General features: G+C 42.7%; 2 protein-coding genes and 1 non-coding gene across 3 annotated transcripts; 2 read left to right on the top strand and 1 right to left on the bottom strand.

Annotated features, from left to right (window-relative positions):
- The first annotated feature begins 2126 nt into the window (after window positions 1–2126).
- On the top strand, window positions 2127–2288 carry LOC140243202 (U1 spliceosomal RNA). Its single transcript, XR_011902208.1, has one exon. It is a non-coding gene; the product is annotated as a U1 spliceosomal RNA (small nuclear RNA).
- A 3304-nt stretch (window positions 2289–5592) lies between these two features.
- LOC140242442 (uncharacterized) lies at window positions 5593–8315 on the top strand. The gene is made up of 2 exons (XM_072322178.1): window positions 5593–6469; window positions 7369–8315. The coding sequence occupies exons 1-2, from the start codon at window positions 5593–5595 to the stop codon at window positions 8313–8315; spliced, it is 1824 nt and encodes a 607-aa protein (XP_072178279.1).
- Window positions 8316–10342: 2027 nt separating this feature from the next.
- On the bottom strand, window positions 10343–14725 carry LOC140242443 (uncharacterized). The gene has a single exon (XM_072322179.1). It carries the CDS (start codon window positions 14723–14725, stop codon window positions 10343–10345), a length of 4383 nt encoding a protein of 1460 aa, XP_072178280.1.
- Window positions 14726–22033: the final 7308 nt, after the last annotated feature.

Here is a 22033-nt window from a genome sequence, read left to right on the forward strand (position 1 = left end):
GTTTTTTCGCGATCGCAAATTAGCCGCTCTTTCATTTCCGATCCATACTAGCTCGAGGAGAATTAGCTCGAGGTTTTTTTTTTTTTTTTTTTTTTTTTTTTTTTAGCGTAGCTTTCAAATCAGCTCACTATTATACTATTAGCGCGTTAAAATCACCCCGCTATTTCGGAAATTTCCAGAGTATGAGTCGAGAAATTTTCTATTTTCTAGTTTATTGTTTATTCTAGTTCCGATTTGAGCTCGACAAAAGAACTATTTTCAATTTCACCCTTCGGATCTAGAGCCATTACTCTGAACTTCACTCCATGCGCATCCTAATCCGATTGGGCGGGTGCTCAGCAGTTCAACAGATTACTAGAGGTTGGGAAGAGGGGAAGGGGCCTAGAGAGTCAAGAGTCAACTGATTGGTAAGCTTAGCTGTTGATAACTTGAATTACAAGCTCTTATCGTTCGTCAAATAATGAGTGTCGTGTTGCGTTTGATTTTTTTTTTTGTTCATTATTTCTGTCATCACTTTAGCCCATCAATCACGGTATATACTGCCCTGACTCACACCAAAGGATTGCTTTGTTCTAAAGCACTCGCCTATATCCGACTGACTGAAGTCAATTGTCGACCAATTTGTCGCTTAAACATGACTCTTTGCAGTGGGAATATGCTTGGCAACTGTTCGACAACGAGAAACTCGGAACTGGGCTATAGTCAATGGAAAAGCTTCTAGACACCGAAAATGAGATACAAGATTGTGATTATTCATTCCCAAGGTCGATCATCTTCATGTAATTATCATTTCGAGAAGAGAGTTTTAGTCTCCAACAGCACAACATTAGTAACCACTGATCCACAGTGGTCGCAGAGTATACTTACAACAAGACTTACTGCAACATCACTGCAAAGAACACTTTTGTTTTTGTTTTTGTTTTTTCTGCAGTCATTTCAGTCATCACGCAGTCGGATTGATGTTCGTCACAGCACCTTTCACTCCATGCGCAGCAACAAGTCGCGCGTGCTCAACAGCTCGAGTGTATCGGATTACTGGAAGTGGGAGGAGGGGAGGTTAGAGAGTCAAGAGTCGACTAATTGGTAAACCTTTTGATGATGACTCAATTTGCAAGTTCTAAGAATATTCGCCAGCGTGGAATTTTGTTGTCTGTAATCACAGGCCATCAATCACGTCGATTGTCTTAACTCTCTTTGGTCCCAGTAAAGCACTTGCCTATATCTGACCAGGGAGGTGTCAGCTTCCTGATCCGACTATGGTCTGTAGTAACTCCTTGATCCGACTGACTTAATATGGTGGTTGAGAGTCAGTGATCACGTATTTAACAATTGCCGAACAATTTGTCACTGAGAGTGAAACATACTCTTTGCAGTGGAAACATTCCTGGTCAACTGATCAGTAACGGAAAGCTTGTGCCTAGTAGGACTGTGCTGCTTTTCAGCCGCGGCGTGGTGCATTACGATGCATACATTAGGCATTACGCCTGCACACAGACCACCCGCGTGTTGTTTTTTTTTAGACGGCGCAGATTGGGGACCGTAAAAATCTATTGGGGACCCTATCCCCAAACCTAACCCTAATCCTAATCCTAACCCTAACCATCAAACCCTAACCCTAACCCTAACGCTAACCCTAACCCCAACCCTAACCCTAACCCTAACCTTAACCCTAACCAAAAACCCTAACCCAACGTTTTTCCCATAGGTTTAACACGCGCCATGCCCCAATCTGTGCAGTCTTTAAAAAAAAAAAAAAAAAAAAAACGCATCCCGCCAGCTCGAGATTCTGTCCCGCGCATGCGTGGGGTTGGTGAGTCACTTGATGACGCCACCATTACTTATGAATATGCATTTCATATTCACATCACCGTTCCTGGTGATAAAAGAGGGTACTCTTTTGCTTTGAAAGTTTGCTTTCTAAAGTCACGATCATGATGATTATAAGAAAGTTCACTTCTGATTTATTGACTTAAAGTATGAAAAGCAGGAAACTGTACAAAATGACTCATAATATTTGGTGGAATATCATCTGGAAGCATGGATTACAATCTACCTCAAGAACTTTTGTAACCACTCTAACACGATATGTCGCTTTGAACCTGCACTTGGCTGAACGTTGCCCTAGCATACTTACCTGGCGCAGGAGTTGCGTTGATCAAGAAGGACGCACTCCCAGGGCGAGGCTTGCCATTGCACTCCGGCTTGCTGAACCTTGCGATTCCCCCAAACGTGGGGAACTCGGGCGTATAATTTATGGTAGCGGGGATCTGCGTTCGCGCTATCCCCTTAAATTCGAAGTACAAAAGACAGAAAAAAACTACATCGTTGCCCACTCTTCGTAAACACCTTTGCATTTCATTTCTGTAATATTTACTCCATACCTTCCAGAATATTCATAAATCGACATTTCTTTTTTTCGTACAATCAAATTCCAATAATTTCAATTCAATTTAGATGTGTCGCCATGCAGATGATACCTTGTCTGTGAAGGGGGGAATCTACCCCATTATGAATAATGTGGAGTTAATTAGGGCAATGATCAGATTTATTATTGGACAAATAAATATGTATCAGAATACTTTTATAACGATATCGATTTGTAGTACCTTGTCTAGGCCTATACAGATTTAAAGTGTTTACTTCGGAAAGATTTCAAAGTATCAATTTCCCTTTTTTTTTTGGGGGGGGGCACAATGTAACTCCTAGAAAAGAAATTATGAAATACATAAGACAGTTGTTAATGACGTGTCTTTGAAATATCAGTCCGTCATTCAAACCAAAATTATTCCTTGCCTGTCTGTAGAGGTTCAGTTGTCATGGTAACCGACGATGTCACTCATCATGATGGTCTGGAATCATTGGTCAGATGTAGGTCGAAGTCTCTCGATGACCACCCATCTGAAATGAAAAATGATTCTAAGAGGATGATTTTATTCAACAGCTATAACTGATCGTATATACTTTTAACATCAAATCACTTATAACGACAGGGCTGTCATGTCAGAAGAGTGCAAAGCAAAGTCTTGCAATAGCAACTTTTGTCTTCTGTCTTATGCGAAAATTAAGATATTAGATTTTTTATCATAATTTTGATAATGGGACATCAAGTTGTAGTCCACGTTTTTCCCCACGAATATAGAGCTGATATCTAGCCTCCTTTTAAACAGTAATTTTTGTTAAACTAGCAAACAAAGAGTGCTGTAACCTTTTTAAAAGTTTTTCAGCCTTATGCTCCTCAAATTTCCGGTAGACTTCTGGTAGTGATAAGAAAGCACAGTACATTCGTAACGATCGCGGTACATTATGATTGCCATGTATACCAGTATACTGGCACCCGGCCAGCAGCAACCAGAATAGGAAGCGTTGTGTGTGAGTCAGGATATGACGCCATTACTTCATGAATATCTATTTCATATGCACAGCGCTGTTTTTTGTGAGCAGAATTTCCACAAATTTTTTGGTCTTTTGGATTGTTTGAATTCATGACAACTCAAAATGATACTTTGTTTGATTTTTACAGAGCGTTTAAATGTGCAAAATCTTGTCGTATATAAAGAAATGATCATAAAGCCTGTAGACTGTTTATTGCATTCTGTATACCTCTTTAATCTGTTGATTTGTTATAACTTTGCTCACTCGATATTTCAAAATAAACTTAAATTTGGCTGAACACGGACAGGTTACCTCGCGCTGGAGGGGCTAAGATCTCGCCCTCCTGCAAGGCGAAGCTTGCCATTGCACTCCGGCTTGCTGAACCTTGCGAAGCGCATTATTGATATAAAGGGGGTCTGCGTTCGCGCGGCCCTCGCTTCACATGGATGAAAAGAAAGATCCTCCCTAAAGACGCCACACTCTCCATCCCCTGAAATCGTCTTCGTTCAGAGTAATTCCTTGCCATAGCCATAGAAAACAAAACAAAAACAATGCAGGTATTTTCTCAAGGGTTAATGAGAGTTAATGACGGCCAATCGCTATTGAAAAAGTTATAGCCACTTCAAGAAAATAATAAAAAAAAAAATCATAGCGTGATATCTAATCACCAACATGACTGACGTACTATTAAGTCATGATAAAATATATGACTATAATCGGGTAGCGCTATGAAACAGTCTCCATAACCATGGAGCTCCATGCTCTAACCATAAATCCATGGAGGTTGGTCTGTGCACGTGAAAGAGAGAATGGGAGGCATTGCATGCGTCGAGAAGAATTCAAATTACACAGGATGTGGTGCAGTGTGCAGTGTGTTCTTTCTGTCTGCCATAAAATATCACAAAATTTTAAAATGGAGATCTTATTATGATTTTCTGATTTATCAACACTTCCATGAATGCCAACTCTCTGTCTTCAGCACACTTGTGAGTAATTTTGTGGTGATATTTAACACCAAATGCAGCATTCAACTATACCGCCACCCTTCATCTTGTCAGCACTGTGAAGTCTACAGTCCCATCCACGCCAATTTGTGTACATACCTTCATGTTCAACCATGTACATGATGAGGAGGCTACATATAGTGCATTACCGGTATACGGGTCTACGGATTGCATGATGATGGGAATACCAAGCTAACCGTATACTGCTGTTCATTTCAAACTCGCAAGTACATCATTTATAGTTTTATTGTGACTTCATTTGACTAGTTCAAAGTAGTACTGAGTAGGGCCTACTTATCTTACTTGTATGGTATACAATAGGCCTACTCATGTTTGGTGAATAGGTCCTATTGTATTCAACTCTATTCAACTTCATTGCCACCCTTCATCTTGTTGAATACCACCGGTTACTGCACTGCAAAGCTATACAACCCCACGCTGCTGGGTCCTGCAGGTTTGTGGACACACACACACCTGTGAAGGTTTACAGGTATGTGAGCAGCCATTTTGAACCCTTCTTACATACAAGATACCGGTACATGCAAATTTATAACAAGTTGTTGGAACACACCAAAGGCAAAGCAACCAAGCTATATTGGACTCACAACATCGTTACCTCGATTTTATAGGAAGTTTTATTTTGATATTGGATAGAGTCTGCTGTCTTCAAGCTACGTGATAGAAAATGACAAACTTGAAGAATTTGTGTTTATACTACTCCCTCCTTGTTTCAACGATATTAAATATCACTTGCAGCAATGAAGTATTTTTTCCACCTTCTTCTGAAGCACGCCCTCGTCTTGTCCTACATCATGTGTACTCAAGTAGATCACGCTCATGCCAACAGACTCCAGAAAGAAACCCCATCCTACCTCACTGCAATGAACTTAGTGTTAGTGCATATGCATTTCGCATTATTTCTCAAATTGCCACCACCCAAGCTCGAGTATGCCCTTCTGACCACAGATGTAAAGGAAAGTGTTTGATTTATTTGAGCGTACTTCTTATCACAAATTCTGCCGATGTTGAACTTAATCCTGGCCCCCGAGTGAAAGACCCCTGCAAGATTTGCTATCGCCAAGTCACGTGGAAGCAGAGGGGAGTCGCTTGTGACAATTGTCAAGAATGGTACCACGCTGACTGCATGCTAATGTCTACTCCTGTTTATGAAGCTTTAGGTAACTCTAATGTGTCATGGTGTTGCATCACCTGTGGCATGCCTCAATTTTCTAGCAGTTTGTTCACCTCCTTCCAGGCTAATACAAGTAACCAGTTTGATTGTTTAGCTGATGACAATAATTCAGATGGAGTTACCGACCAAACGTCCTCGCTTCACTATAGTCCTGGTCATCCTATCGCTTCTTCATCCCCTATTACTACCAAGCGGAAGACTGGGAGAGTTAACAAAGTAAAGCAAAACCTCAGAGTTCTGAACATAAATTTTCAAAGTGTCAGAAATAAGAAGGCGGAAATAGGGGACGTCTTGGATTCTACCAAACCAGATATCGTCTTGGGAACTGAAACATGGCTTAAAGAAAACATCACCAGCTCTGAGCTCTTTCCTGATGGCTATACTATCGTCAGGAGAGATAGGTCTGATGGCTATGGTGGAGTCCTAATAGCCCTTAAGGAAAACATCATTTTTGAGCAGCTGTCTGTTGAAGAAGCAGTAGAGGCAATACTTGTTAAGATACCCGTTACCGGAAATAAGTACCTTCTTGTAGGTGTCATCTACCGCCCTCCTTCATCCGGTACTGAATACATGGACATGGTCTGCAACGTGATAGAAAAGATACACTCCCAACATCCCAATGCTGTGCTCTGGTTAGGAGGTGATCTCAATCTGCCAGACATCAACTGGGAGACTCAGACCACTGAGAGAAACCAGTACCCCTCTGCAATCTGCCACCGCTTTCTTGAAATGCTCCAGAACTGCTGCTTGCACCAAACAGTTGATTTTCCAACTAGATTTAACACCTGTTTAGACCTTTTCCTCACAAACCGACCATCATTAGTGAGCAAGTGTGCAGCCTTACCTGGAATTGGAGACCACGACATAGTCTCTGTGGAATCGTCAATCTCCATCAACAGACGTAAACCTATTAGAAGAAAGATTTATCTCTGGAAACAGATGAATATTCAAACTATGAAAGAAGCATGTGTATCCTACCAGACAACCTTCACATCCCAATTTGATGCCCAGAGTTCTGTTGAAGACATGTGGTCAGATATAAAGATCAATCTGACAAACATACTTCATGGAAACGTCCCTCCAAGATGACGTCAACACGGTTTAATCAGTCATGGATTAATACAGATGTCAAGCGTCTGTCCCGACGTAAGAAGCGTAGCTTTGTCAGGGCTCGAAACAGTGGCAATATTAAAGACAGGGAAAGATACCATGTGCTGAAGAAACAATCAAGAGTAGCTTGCAAGAGGGCCTTGAATGAGTACTTGACTGACATAATCAGTCCACAATCAACCAGCAACCCAAAACGTTTCTGGCAGTACATCAATAGCAAACGCTGTGATGCAAGTGGAGTTGCTGCCCTAAAATCACCAAGTGGATCCTTGCAGCTTGATAGCATGCAAAAGGCCAATGTCTCGAATCAACAGTTTTCCTCTGTCTTTAACACGAATGAAGATATATCTACGATCCCTTACAAGGATAGAAGTCCATATCCAAGCATGGGAAACATTTCAGTCTCCCCCGCTGGTATTTTTAAGCTCTTGTCCGAACTTGATCCCCATAAGGCCACTGGTCCTGATGAAATTCCTACCAGACTTCTGAAGGAATTAGCCAAAGAATTGACACCAATCCTTACCATATTTTTTTTCAAGCATCTCTTGATCAAGGCAAGATTCCTCTTGACTGGAAAGCAGCAAATATATCTCCGGTCTTTAAATCAGGTGACCGACATGATCCCTCCAACTACAGGCCCATCTCACTGACATCAGTAACCTGTAAGATGCTTGAACACATCATTCACAGTAACATCATGGACTCTCGACATACACACCATCTTGTCAGATGTCCAGCATGGATTTCGAAAGAAGAGGCCTTGCACATCCCAGCTCACCCTAGCAATCCATGACCTTGCAAAGGGTATTGATAATAGAGAGCAGATTGATGTCATACTGCTTGACTTTTCAAAAGCATTTGACAAGGTGCCTCACTCCAGACTTCTCTACAAGCTTGATTACTACGGCATAAGGGGAACACTCCACAACTGGCTTGCTGACTTCCTCCACAACAGAACACAAAGGGTGATCCTCGAAGGTTCCATCTCGAGCTCTGTCAACATTGCTTCAGGGGTACCCCAAGGAAGTGTCATAGTGCCATTGCTGTTCCTTCTGTTTATTAACGATATGCCTGAGTGTCTATCCACCGACTGCACTGTGAGGTTATTTGCGGATGATTGCATGATTTATAAAACAATCAAGTCAGAAGCAGATGCCCACATATTACAGCAAAACCTTGATGCCCTACAGTGTTGGGAGACCGACTGGTTAATGCAGTTCAACCCAAACAAGTGCAAAGTGCTTCACCTCACCAACAAGAGGAAACCACTTCTTAATTCATACAACATCCATGGCCAGCCACTGGCAAACACCAACACAGCCAAATACCTTGGTATTCACATTCAGAACAACCTTAGCTGGAACCACCATATCAATCAAGTTGCCAAGAAGGCCAACTCCACCAGTGCCTTTCTTCAAAGAAACATCCATGCATGTCCAAGAAAGATCAAAGTGCTGTGCTACCTGACCCTCCTGAGACCAATCATGGAGTATGCCAGCATAATATGGGACCCTTTTACACAGGTCAATATCAACAGGTTGGAGATGGTACAACGCCGTTATGTCCGCTTTGTGTTTCATGATTACCAACGAACAAGCAGTGTCACCGACATGCTTCATACATTGGGCTGGCCCTAGTCCACTTCCTGGACTGTATTCGTAGTGTGCCCGCGTGTGTACGGACGTACGTTGATGGTGTCTGTATGTACACTGTATTACACAATTCACCCCTCCCGATTTTTTTCGGGAGTACCAATTGGTGGAGTGTCGCAATCAGCGGTTGGGCGCATTGGGTGGGTGCCGAGTGTGTGGGGACTGCGGATGATAAAAATCGTCCAGTATCTGGACTAGGCTGGCCCTCACTCCAGGAACGTAGAGCTCAAGCGAAAGTCTACATGATGTATTGTGTTATGAACTCTTTTGTAGACATCCCTGTCACAGGGGACTTTCCTCTGAATGTGGGGAACGAAAGTCCTCCCTGCGACTGGGATCTTTTCTATAGTCAAAGGTTGACTTTCTCTAAATGCAGCAGATTGTTAGCAGACCATTCACTCATTCAACTCTTTCGACTTGTGCAACTACAGTGCCTCGAAAGAAGTAGCCAATCACACAGTATTCTTACAATATAACAAGCAATAAGATTTATTATACTCGTCTCAGATTATGGTTGTTTACAATAATAACATAGTACAAACTTGAATACAGATATCCAATTCCACTTGATCTTGAGCTTGGTTGCTCTGCTCGTTGGTTTATTCTAGAAGCTCCCGTGCTTGGTTGCTCTAGGTTGTCGACGATGCCCTGCCTGAAGTAGCGGGTCGTCTCCCCTTACTTCTGGTCCTCTCTGGAACCCTAAACGTGGTCCTCGCTGGAACCCTAAACGATGGCTCTCTCCCTGGAACCCTAAACACCCTGTTAATTTAATAACATAATAACCTCCCTTATAATTTGTGGTCTTTGGTTATTCCTGATTCTATTCATATAACTTAAACAAAACATATAATTATATATTCCATCATATTAACATTGATTAGCCACACATAATTTCCATAATAATGTTTCACCATGGATCATTATCTTTCATTGTTGAATAGGGGTGATTAATCAGCCCATTAAAATCTAAGCGTTGTTCTAATTCTCTATTTCTTTAACAATGCAATTAAAATTCGGTTTGACATACAAACATCACACATACAATGCAATATCGGGAATTACATAGGAACTTACAAGGCATAAACAACTTCAATTAAATGATCGTGTACTTACAACAGTTGTTGGTGTTTACACACGAATCCTCCTAGATTCTCTGCTGGACGGTCAGGCTGTCCAAGCCAAAATGCAACAATCCCTGAATCACACTGATTCCAAATAACACTCTGCTACTCTCTAACTTCGCAATCTCGAAGTAACGTAGCCTGGTCCTGAGTGTTCCGCAAAATATGTGGCATCTGAATTTTATGCCCAAACACTGCATATTTATTCATTTGTTGGACCATAGGTCTCCATGTAAAATTAATTAAATGAAGTCAAGTGACTTCCTAGAAAGTTTTCATAGAAGTCCTGCCCCCCTTTTCTTATTGGTTGGCGTTTTCTGTCTGTCAAAACTTTCCTGAGTATCTCATTTTGCATTGGTCAGCCTCTGCTTGACGTCACCACTTCCTGTCTACAGAAACCAAAATTCTTTGAAGTGGTCCTGTTTTGACCTAGCTAGAAACTTGTGTTTGACGTCGTGAATGACGTCCACATACCAGATAGTATGAGGCATACTACCAGGGATACCCTTTCCTCGTATTTTGACGTCATGTAGGGTTTACTCATCCCCAGAACATTTAATTCCAAATCACTCTCTTTTACTTTGATTGTGCATCGCAACATCTCCTTATATGGTTATTTTGATGCAAGCTTTTGTCTTTAAAGCTGCACTTCTTTTGTTATCATTGCGATAACATCAATTTCTTACATGAGCTACCTAATAAACAGTAGTACAATGAGACAAATTATTACGTGACAAATACAAAATATGTCATATCATGACACAACCCCCCATTTCAAGATAGTACTGCTATCTACAATAGTATTTTCACGTATGAAACTAATTTGTCCGTACATACACATGACAATATCAACATTCAATAATCCCCTTGCTATGGGTAAACATGACCCTCTTACTCTGGACATCGGCTAAGGAAGTCTGCCCCAACGTTATCTGTTCCCTTGACAGCGGTCACGTGGTAGCGGTAGGATTGGAGGGCAAGTGCCCAGCGCAAGACTCGGTTGTTTTGCAACTTAGCCTTGGCAATGTACATGAGGGGACGATGATCCACCTCAAGTTCGAACTCTCTCCCATATAGGTAAACATCGAACTTTTTTACTGCCCATGCAATTGCGAGGCACTCTCGCTCTATGACGGCATACCGTCGCTCTGTGTCTGACAACTTCCGGCTGATGTATGCGATAGGGAACTTCTCTCCCTCTACGCGCTGCATCAGTACTGCGCCGATGCCTACGTCAGACGCGTCGGTCGCAAGTATGAACGGGGATTCATGGTCTGGAAGATGGAGTATGGGGGATGAAGTCAGTCGGGACTTCAGCGTGTTGAACGCCTGCTCTTCCAGGGGTCCCCAGTCTACGCGGTTGGCTCTGTCTTTCTTTGTTAAGTCCGACAGCGGTGCGGCGATAGCTGCGAAGTTGGGTATGAACTTGCGGTAATACCCAGCAAGCCCTAGAAACGCGCGTACCTCCCGCTTTGTTTGCGGCACCTCAGCCAGTAAGATCTGCTCTACTTTCTCAGGGTGAGGCTTCAGCGTGCCGCCACCTACGACATGCCCTAGAAAGTCGAGAGTCTTGAAGCCCACATGACATTTACTTGGCTTCGCGGTCAACCCAGCATCTGCAAGCCTCGAGAGTACCGCTTGCAAGGAATCCAAGTGTTCTTCCCAGGTCTCGGAGAACACAAGGATATCGTCGATGTAGTTCACTACATTGTCGAGTCCAAACAGCACTTCTCGCATCAGCCGTGAGAAGGTAGCTGGTGCATTCACCATACCAAACGGCAGCACGGTGAAGTGAAACAGGCCTTCAGCGGTGACGAATGCTGTTTTCTCCTTATCAGACTCGGCCATGGGTATCTGCCAATACCCCTTGCTGAGGTCGAACTTCGAAAAGTACTTACCTCTTGACAGCTTCGCCAGGAGAGTGTCAGCAATCGGAATAGGTTCTGGATCGAACACAGTTATAGCATTCAATTTGCGGTAGTCGACGCAAAACCTGTTACTTCCGTCCTTCTTTTTCACTAGTACGATCGGTGACGCGTACTTGGATCGTGATTTCTCTATCACGCCCATCTTTAACATTTCGCTCAATTCTGCTTTTACCGCAGCTTGCATAGATTGTGGTAGGGGATACGGCTTGCTTACCACGGGGTCAGCGGTAGTGAGTGTCACTGAGCATTCCATCGCGTTTGTTCGCCCTGGTACATCGGTTAATTGTGCATCGAACTGATTTAGCAGATCGGCTACCTGCGCTGCTTGTGACTCAGTAAGTTCCGCATCTATCACCACGTCGGCCACGCTCTCATTCTGCGATAAGGCGGGCAGTCCTATGCACGGTCGATCGAGATCGGATTCGACCTCTTCTTCGACTACGGAGATGGCATTCGCTTGGACTTCATTGTCCCTACTTCGCGCACGGTCAACATACTTCTTCAAGAGGTTAACATGGTAGGTCTTGACCTTGCCATTGACCTCCACTCTCACATCACATCGCCCTAGTGTGCCTGTGACCGTATACGGCCCCTGCCATTGCATCAGGAGTTTGCTTGCGCTCGTTGGCCTCATAATGAGCACTTTATCGCCAGCCTCAAACTTCCTGTCACGCGCCTTTGCGTCATAGTACTTGGCATATCTTTTCGATGCGCGCTTGAGCTCCTCATGCGCCACTTTGCAAGTCTCCTCGAGTCTCGCTCGCAGGTCCACAACATACTCGTATGTTGTTTTGACCTCTTCGTCGACTGTTTCCGCTTCCCAGATTGTCTTAATCAGGGAGAGAGGTCCACGTACAGTCCTACCATACAGCAGCTCAAACGGACTGAAGCTAAGGCTAGCTTGTGGTACCTCCCGATACGCGAACAACAATGCCGGTAAATAACGGTCCCAATCTTTGGGTCGCTCTGCACTCATTCGTCGCAGCATGGCTTTGAGAGTTCCATTGAATCTCTCAACCAACCCATTGCACATGGGATGGTACGGAGTTGTGTTAAGCTGCTTTACGGACAGCAAACGCCCTAACTCCCTCATTAGCTCAGAAGTGAACTGCGCCCCTCTATCAGAGAGAATCTCGTCTGGCAAACCTAGGCGGCTAAACATCTCGACAAGCGCCTCAGCCACACGCTCGGTTTCAATGCTCGGTAATGCAATAGCTTCGGGATAGCGAGTTGCGTAATCGACCAGCGTCAAAACATACCGATTCCCACGATCGGTCTTGGGGTCAAAAGGTCCTACGAGGTCAATCGCCACGCGCTTGAACGGAGTATCAATGAGCGGCATGCTCGCGAGCGGCACGCGACCCACACTCCCCTTATTCACGGTGCGCTGACAGATATCACATGATATGCAATATCGCCGGACGTCATCTCCCATACCTGGCCAATAGAAGCTTTGCTGTAATCGGTCGAGTGTTTTCTGTGTTTTTAGGTGCCCAGACATTATGCCATCATGGGCAAGCGCCATTAATCCATCACGGTATGCGCTCGGTACGGCCAATTGTCGAACTGGCTTGCCATATTCCAATTTTGTAGATTGGAATTCGCGATAGAGCAGGCCTCGATGCACGAGAAACTTGCTCTCATTTCCTTTGCTTGTGGTCGTTTTCTGACCACTCTCTGCTGCTCGCCAAGCCTTCGCAAGCGTCGGGTCAGCCTTTTGCGCTGCTTCATACTCACCTTTACTCGTCGCGAGTGAGAGTGCACTTGCTGTCGGCAGTGGTTTGAGGGGTTTCGCACTTAGTGCTTTCTGGCCACGTGTCTCTACTGCCCCTCCCTCGGATGATTCAACCATCTCTTCCTCCTTTACCACTACCTCGTCACTATCAAGTGACCACTGTGGATCGGGATTATTTTGGTCCCTGACCCCGGGAATATTCCCCAAAATAAGCTCATACATTGGGTCTTCCATAACCAGAGCTTCCACTTCCCCAGTGTAGAAAGGCGTGTCTACCCATACCCTAGCAATGGGGAATTCTCTGACAGTCCCGTCTATGAAAACCACCCTCTTCTTCTGCCCTGCAACAATCTGAGGGGTTCTAACAAACACTGACTTTACCACGGCTGTACTACAGCCACTGTCCCTTAGAACGGACACTACATGCCCTCCTACTTTTCCCTGAAGAACAGGCATGTTCACACCTGATGGTCTGACTCCCGAAGAGCATCCTGCCTCGAGAAGGGGTATTTCATCCCCCGAAGCTAGCTTCACATACGAGCCCGGCTGTCTTGCCGTTTCATATCTAACGGTGTTAGCCTCAATACAGGCAGCCCCCTTTCGGTCCTGACTAGTCTTCTCCTCAGACCCCTTCTTTTCATCCAAAGCAGCAGCCCGGTTTGGTCTCGGACTATTCGTTTTGGCCTGGCAGTTTCGAGCCAAATGACCTGCCTTCCCACAAACATAACAACCACTTGACCCCTTATTTCCTTGTGGGCCACTGAATTTGGAAGCCAAATGACCCTGACTTTGGCCCTTGTCAGGTCGCTTTGGGTCTTTGTAGGAGTGGTTCTTTTGTTCCTTATGGGGATGGGCCTGACTGTATTGATCCGCTAGCTTCGTCATTTCATTTAAGTTTGCCGGATGTCTCTCGCGGACAAACTGCTTTAGCTCTTTCGAGCTCCTGGCATAAATTTGATCCATTATCATCAGTTGAATTAGGTCATCAAACTCAGCCCTAAAACCAGCTAACTCTAACCAACGCAAGAGATAGCGCTTCAGCCTCTCGGCTAACTGACTGTGAGTCTCGCCAGGCTCTACCTGCGAGCTCCGGAATTTAGCTCTAAATCCCTCTTCGTTTAACTCATACCTTTGGAGTAAGGCGGCCTTTAATTCATTGTAATCATTTGCAAGTTCTGACGGCATTCGGGAATACACTTCCAGGCCTTTGCCCGTCAACAGTGTACTGAGGGGTAGGGCCCACTGAGTTCTGGCCCATCCCATACTCTCAGCGTATCTCTCAAATCTGCATAGATAGGAATCTAAGTCATCTGTTTTCTCATTGAAGAGAGGTAATTTCACCTTTTTCATGCCATTACTAGGAGACTCATTCCTAGGTCTGGCTGCTGCAATTTGCAGCTCCAGCTCTTTCATTTCTTTTAAATGTTCCCTTTCCTTTTGTCGTTCCTCTCTTTCCTTTTGTCGTTCATCTCTTTCCTTTTGTTGCTCCTCTCTGAGCTTTTCTTCCTTCAAGTCTAGTTTCTCCTTTTCATCCTTAGCAAAATCGACCAATTCCTTGCCTGTCAGCCCTGCCTCCTTCCCCACTTTTATGAGTTCAGAATACACATCCATTGCAATGTACAGTCACGTTACTATAGCAACAATCACTCCAATGTAATCTGACCTTAAGACACTGGACCTTGAGCCTAACTCTCACTGGCCAGGCAAGTGGCCACTGGCGGTCTAACCTTTGGCTTCTTGTTTCGAGTTGTCAGTTGCACATATCTAGTTGACTGGTCTAGTTTATAACTTTTAACAATTGCTGCCCGGGTTCTCCACCAATTCTTGTCACAGGGGACTTTCCTCTGAATGTGGGGAACGAAAGTCCTCCCTGCGACTGGGATCTTTTCTATAGTCAAAGGTTGACTTTCTCTAAATGCAGCAGATTGTTAGCAGACCATTCACTCATTCAACTCTTTCGACTTGTGCAACTACAGTGCCTCGAAAGAAGTAGCCAATCACACAGTGTTCTTACAATATAACAAGCAATAAGATTTATTATACTCGTCTCAGATTATGGTTGTTTACAATAATAACATAGTACAAACTTGAATACAGATATCCAATTCCACTTGATCTTGAGCTTGGTTGCTCTGCTCGTTGGTTTATTCTAGAAGCTCCCGTGCTTGGTTGCTCTAGGTTGTCGACGATGCCCTGCCTGAAGTAGCGGGTCGTCTCCCCTTACTTCTGGTCCTCTCTGGAACCCTAAACGTGGTCCTCGCTGGAACCCTAAACGATGGCTCTCTCCCTGGAACCCTAAACACCCTGTTAATTTAATAACATAATAACCTCCCTTATAATTTGTGGTCTTTGGTTATTCCTGATTCTATTCATATAACTTAAACAAAACATATAATTATATATTCCATCATATTAACATTGATTAGCCACACATAATTTCCATAATAATGTTTCACCATGGATCATTATCTTTCATTGTTGAATAGGGGTGATTAATCAGCCCATTAAAATCTAAGCGTTGTTCTAATTCTCTATTTCTTTAACAATGCAATTAAAATTCGGTTTGACATACAAACATCACACATACAATGCAATATCGGGAATTGCATAGGAACTTACAAGGCATAAACAACTTCAATTAAATGATCGTGTACTTACAGCAGTTGTTGGTGTTTACACACGAATCCTCCTAGATTCTCTGCTGGACGGTCAGGCTGTCCAAGCCAAAATGCAACAATCCCTGAATCACACTGATTCCAAATAACACTCTGCTACTCTCTAACTTCGCAATCTCGAAGTAACGTAGCCTGGTCCTGAGTGTTCCGCAAAATATGTGGCATCTGAATTTTATGCCCAAACACTGCATATTTATTCATTTGTTGGACCATAGGTCTCCATGTAAAATTAATTAAATGAAGTCAAGTGACTTCCTAGAAAGTTTTCATAGAAGTCCTGCCCCCCTTTTCTTATTGGTTGGCGTTTTCTGTCTGTCAAAACTTTCCTGAGTATCTCATTTTGCATTGGTCAGCCTCTGCTTGACGTCACCACTTCCTGTCTACAGAAACCAAAATTCTTTGAAGTGGTCCTGTTTTGACCTAGCTAGAAACTTGTGTTTGACGTCGTGAATGACGTCCACATACCAGATAGTATGAGGCATACTACCAGGGATACCCTTTCCTCGTATTTTGACGTCATGTAGGGTTTACTCATCCCCAGAACATTTAATTCCAAATCACTCTCTTTTACTTTGATTGTGCATCGCAACATCTCCTTATATGGTTATTTTGATGCAAGCTTTTGTCTTTAAAGCTGCACTTCTTTTGTTATCATTGCGATAACATCAATTTCTTACATGAGCTACCTAATAAACAGTAGTACAATGAGACAAATTATTACGTGACAAATACAAAATATGTCATATCATGACAATCCCATCCAATACAATTCTATCCACGAATCCCAGGACCCGCAGGGGCCACTCCCAGATGCTGAACATTCCTCATGCACGTACCCTCATCTACCAGAGAAGTTTTATTCCGGACACAACACGACTGTGGAACAGCCTACCAGACCAAGCCATCAATTGCACCTCTCCTTTAATGTTCAAGGAAGAGGTGAAACATCTCCAGCTCCGCTAGATGGCAGGAGCAGTTTTTAGCAGCACATTTTAACTAGCACTGTACATATGTGTCTTCATGAGCAAACGTTTTGAAATGCACTGTACATGCATGGCTGCACCTAGCACCACACCAGTACGCTGATACACCACAAGGTGGCCTGTACTTTATTGAAAGAAGAAGAAGAATAAGGATGGCACGAATTCACGAAGGTGATACAAATGAAACCATGGACAAAAACCATGGAGCGCCAAGTGTCGCATGGAATATTTCGTTACGAAATCAGTCATTTCGTCTATGACATTATTATTTTGTAACGAAATGACATTATTTTGTAACTAAATGAACATTTCGTCCACGAAGTGATAATTTCGTTAGCGAAACGGTCATTTTGTCGACGAAATGACCAATTTCGTAACGAAATATTCCGTGCGACACTTGGCGCTCCATGTTTTTTTTTTTTTTTTTGTCCATGGTTTAAACCATGGTTTCATTTGTACCACCTTCGTGAATTCGGGCCATCCAGTGTAAAGAAATACGGGGGGGGGGGGAGGGGGAGTAGAGAATTGGAAGGCGTTAACCATTATGTGAACCTTTTCTGATGTGACTTTATCCAGGGCAGGAGTCATGATCACGACAAATTAGTCATTGGACGACCAATCTGTTACAAAGAGTAACACGTGCCCTGTGTTACGTAAGACTCGTTGTAGACTCAGGACACAATGCATGTGTACACAATGGTCTCGCTAATTACAACGTTATTTGGGGTGCATGTCACGAGACCGACACCCACGAGTCATACAGCCCACGAGTCATACAGCTCACGAGTCATACAGCCCATGAGTTATACAGCTCACGAGTCATACAGCCCATTGGTTCGACACTAAGCTAACAAGACACATTGAGCCCCGTGTTGTATCTGTCGAACTCGTGGGCTGTTTTTACATAGTGTCGAACTCGTGGGCTGTTTTTACATAGTGTCGAACTCATGGGCTTTATTTGCCAAGTGTCGAACTCGTGGGCTATATGACTCTTGAGCTGTATGACTCATGGACCTGTTTTGTCGAACTCGTGGGCTGCATGACTCGTGGATGTCGGTCTTGTGGGATGACCCCCGTCATTTGGGGATTTCAATACTAGATGAGTGTCATCATACTAGTTTGCTGATTCAGGGCACAAATCCTACAAAACTTGTCTTGTCGCATTGATCACCAAAATAACTGTCAAACTCGTTGAAGTCAGAGCCTATTAAAAGCACTTATCACTGACGTTCACTTGATTCCGTTACAGCATGTACTGCTCGTCGAAAGCTTTTTGAGTGGTTTCGTAATAAAACCTCGTTCAATACGTACAACTGCACTGTGCACTACTGATTAGTTATTATGGTGTCGCTGATGTAGCCAAGTTATCGTTGTTAAGGGAATTAAATTGACAGTCATTGTCCCTAAGAGCTAGATATCAGTGTAATTTGTACATGGTATAAAGCCTTAAATGGCCTCGATAGAGATTATCTGAAAGAATTGATTTTATTACGAACACTTTATATATTTGATACAACTAAATATGCTGTAACGTTTTCACTGTATGTCCATAAACCCAGAACTGAGTACATGGAGAAAAAAAAAAACCTTCCAGTATTATAGTTCAACCTTATGGAATGATATCCCTCATGCTAGAAAGGCAGTACCACTATCTTCAAAATGCAAAACCCTCTCCACTATTGACCCGTTATAATCATATATTTTTGCAACAGTAACATTACTATGTTAAAATAATTATATGTTTATATGATTTCATTTATTTCCGCATTCAATCAAATATGAACTGAATACAAATTTCAAAAGCACAAAGATAAAGAAGAACAAGTGCAGTGAAATGAAACCTTAACAGTACACGAATAGATACACTTGAGTAATTGCATTGGGCATGCAGTATACATGTAAAGAAACATAAAATGAAATATACCGTATTTTTTTTTAGTAAATAATAAAGATAATAAATGAATGCAGGAGACCGCCATCGTGAGCGGTTAAGCTTGAAATGGATGGGGCTTCATATTGGTTGAAATATACACATATATTCTTTTCTTTCTCTCTCTGTTAATTTTGATACATGATTATGTTCACTATTATTTTGTTAAGATTTTAAAGCTAAAACATAGCTGTTATCATGCTTGCTGAAATTGTGAGTAACGTCATAGGATAGGCACGCGTCATATTATGCATAGGAAGTGGGTAAAATGGTGCTCTTTTTATACGTTCGTAACCAAAATGTGACATGTCAGTCAAGGGGGTGCCCCGACGGTGAAGTAATTTGTATCGCGTAATTTCCGATCGCGACTGCCACATACCAGGGGGAGAGGACACTTAAAAAAAAAAGAAAAAAAAAGACATAAGCTTCAATCAATGGATATTGACATTCAAGGTCAGATAGAATGAATGTGAGTATATAAAGGTCTGTTATTTATATAGATGATACACTTTGTATAGTGATGAATGAATTTTATTGAAAAGAGATTGTTCGTCAGTTAAAAGAAGGAGGAGGAGAAGAAGAAGAAGAAGAAGAAGAAGAAGAAGAAGAAGAAGAAGAAGAAATGATGCGGTATATTTATTGTGATCTATAATGTTTATGTGAAATAATTCATCAGAGTGTAAGGATTGTGATTGCATATTTGCTTTGTAAAATTTGTTTACATTGATGCAGGAAAAAATACTCTTAAAACAAACAAAACAAAAACATATTCACAATCGATTGGCCCGTTCGGTTCTCCGCATGCGGGGCTTGTGGCCAAGGAGATCGACCGCAGGTTGTTGGGCACAACCGGTCATCAGGTGTGGATTCTGCCTGCTTACTTCTGGACGGTGAGGGCGTTTCGGAAAAGGTGGGTGCGGGTGCGACACTGGATGGGTCTGTGCATGCTCGCACGGGCAACTCTGGCAGTTTATGTGTCAGCCGAACCATTTTGATGTATTTATGCAGGTTCCAAATGGTGGAAATTGCTTTCCGAGCCTTTTCTGTGAATTCGATTTTCCCCCTGGACTTTGTATGTAACTTAGTACGTATTTTGTATTGTTTTTATGCAGTGCTCCTCGTAAATCAGTTTCTTAACTGACAGGGCTACCCTGTGCAAATTAAACGGAATTAATATTAATAAGTTAATGATAATAATAATAACAATAATAATTACAATGATAACAGTATTGATAATAATAAGTGGCAGCAAGCGTTTTCTCTAATTCAATCGTTGATGATGATGTCAAACAATGCGTCCAAATACCATGATCAGCAGAAGCTTGTTCAAAGTTTAAGAAAATCAAAAATGCGTCGATGTCTGCTATAAATGCATATAGCTCTGTTACTTTTTCCTTCCTCATTGTGAAGTTATTAATATGCTTTCATCCTCAAAAATCCCTGTCATCGCTATTCACTCTACCTATAATCTAATAATTGCTATCATCATTCTTTTTATATTTCCTCTCTCGGAAAATCTTACCATCCCATGCTTACTCCCCTCACCTGACGCGTAGTAAACACACCAGAGAAAACTGCATGCAACCCGACCTCGGAATACTGTCATGATACTATCTTCTCTTTCTCATACACCTGTAACCTCTCTCAATCATCCTCATATCCCCCTTTCACTACCACAATATAATTAATATCTATTTTCATATCCTCTTCTTTTTTTTTAACGTCTTCCTGCACCGTTTCGCAATTCACTGTGACGTCATCACTTAGTTGAAGTAATCTGTATTGCCTTCACATTTCTCACCTATGATTCTAGTTCTTCGTGTTCTTTATGTCTATTTTCAGTCTATCAATTCCCGGTATCGCCAATGCGCAAAGAACTTCTGTTCACGCTGCAGAGCCCTGCCACAATCATGATGCACTGTGGGATTCCTCGGTAGCATTATCGCTTCCGGCTGTCTTGCGGGTGTCTTAGTTCCATGTGATTCAGTGCAATTCTCGGCTCCTTTTTTTTTCTTTTTTTTTTCCTTTGATCCATTTTTTCTTCTGGTAGAATTCAATACTTTAAAATTTCAAACTGTAAGGCTTCAATAGGCTGGTTACAATATGGAAAGCGAAGAAATCTTCAACAACAACAACAACAACAAAATACCCCATGATAATGATTATGTAAAGACGGAACGTGACCTGGGTGCATCATAATTATGCAGCCAAAATGGGGGCAAGTTTGTCCCCTGAACTATCCCATAATGCATCTCAAAACGCTGTTCGCCGCACGGCACCCACTTATTGGCGATACCGAGAATTGATGACGTGCTAAAGTTCGAGCGTCGGGAAGCGGAACGTGGAAGTGCAAGGACAGGTGGGGAAATAATACCATTCATGGTCAAGCAAGTTCAAATACTGCTCTATTTCTCCATCTGCCCATAAAGAAAGGAATAAAAAGGATCTACGAGTCGACTGCCGACCCACAAGTTGTAGAAACCGTGAAAGAAATATGTTTTGGTCCTCTGCGAAGTTTCTAGTCCCCTCAGCTCTGCTGAAACGGATTCCACTTAATTTCATACCATCGCTGATGCTATGGCGAAGAGGGAATGTGTTCTTCCACTCACGGCATTATGCTCAATCTCAGTCCATTCAACTGAAGTCCGAACGTAAGCCTTCCAGAAAGCTCAGCCTCGGGCCTCTTCGGCTCTCGTCGGACGAGGCTCTCGACTTCCTTCTTCATGTACTCGGCATTCAATCGGTGTTTCAGAAACTCAGCAGAAGCCGTTCTGGCCTTCTGCGAGAGATAGTCAGGCAGACGCATTACCGAATACCGTATCAAAATATAACTGTCAATATGCTGGATCCAAAAGCCAACGAGCAAAACTTTCCAAACTTCGAGAACATGAAGGAGGCAATGTTTTCGGGTCGTGGAGGAATCTGCTATGATTTGAATATCTTCATATACAGGTTAGTATAAGACTATTGCTATAAAGAAAAAACAAAACAAAAACAAAGTAGAAGTGAATCCAGAGTTTCTCGTGTGCAGTTGCCAAATTCGTTCTTTCATTGCAGTCCATGATTAAGAAGGCCAGATTACAATTACATTTCCGGACAGGTGACAGACATGTAATTTTTTGCTGGTTATGTCGAGTCGATGCCTTCTGAGAATGATCGCCCACGATGTGTGTGAGCTTTAGTAGTAAATCTCTAAAAATCTCTAAAATAAGTACGAAAATATGAAATGTAATGACGCTTGCAAAACAATAACTATGTTGACAAAAAAATAAAGAAGAACCAAAGCATACATGCGTGCTAAATTGACTGCAAAAGATGTTAAATTGGATGC

This window comes from Diadema setosum, chromosome 19, assembly GCF_964275005.1.
Source record: "Diadema setosum chromosome 19, eeDiaSeto1, whole genome shotgun sequence".
In the NCBI taxonomy this organism is placed as follows: domain Eukaryota; kingdom Metazoa; phylum Echinodermata; class Echinoidea; order Diadematoida; family Diadematidae; genus Diadema; species Diadema setosum.

Bases quoted from the DNA above. Each gene is read 5' to 3' on its own strand.
- LOC140242442 (XM_072322178.1), top strand. From the start codon at position 5,593: ATGCCTCAATTTTCTAGCAGTTTGTTCACCTCCTTCCAGGCTAATACA. The intron at 6,470-7,368 runs GTAAACCTATTA...CATCATTCACAG, and splicing joins GTCAATCTCCATCAACAGAC to TAACATCATGGACTCTCGAC.
- LOC140242443 (XM_072322179.1), bottom strand. From the start codon at position 14,725: ATGGATGTGTATTCTGAACTCATAAAAGTGGGGAAGGAGGCAGGGCTG.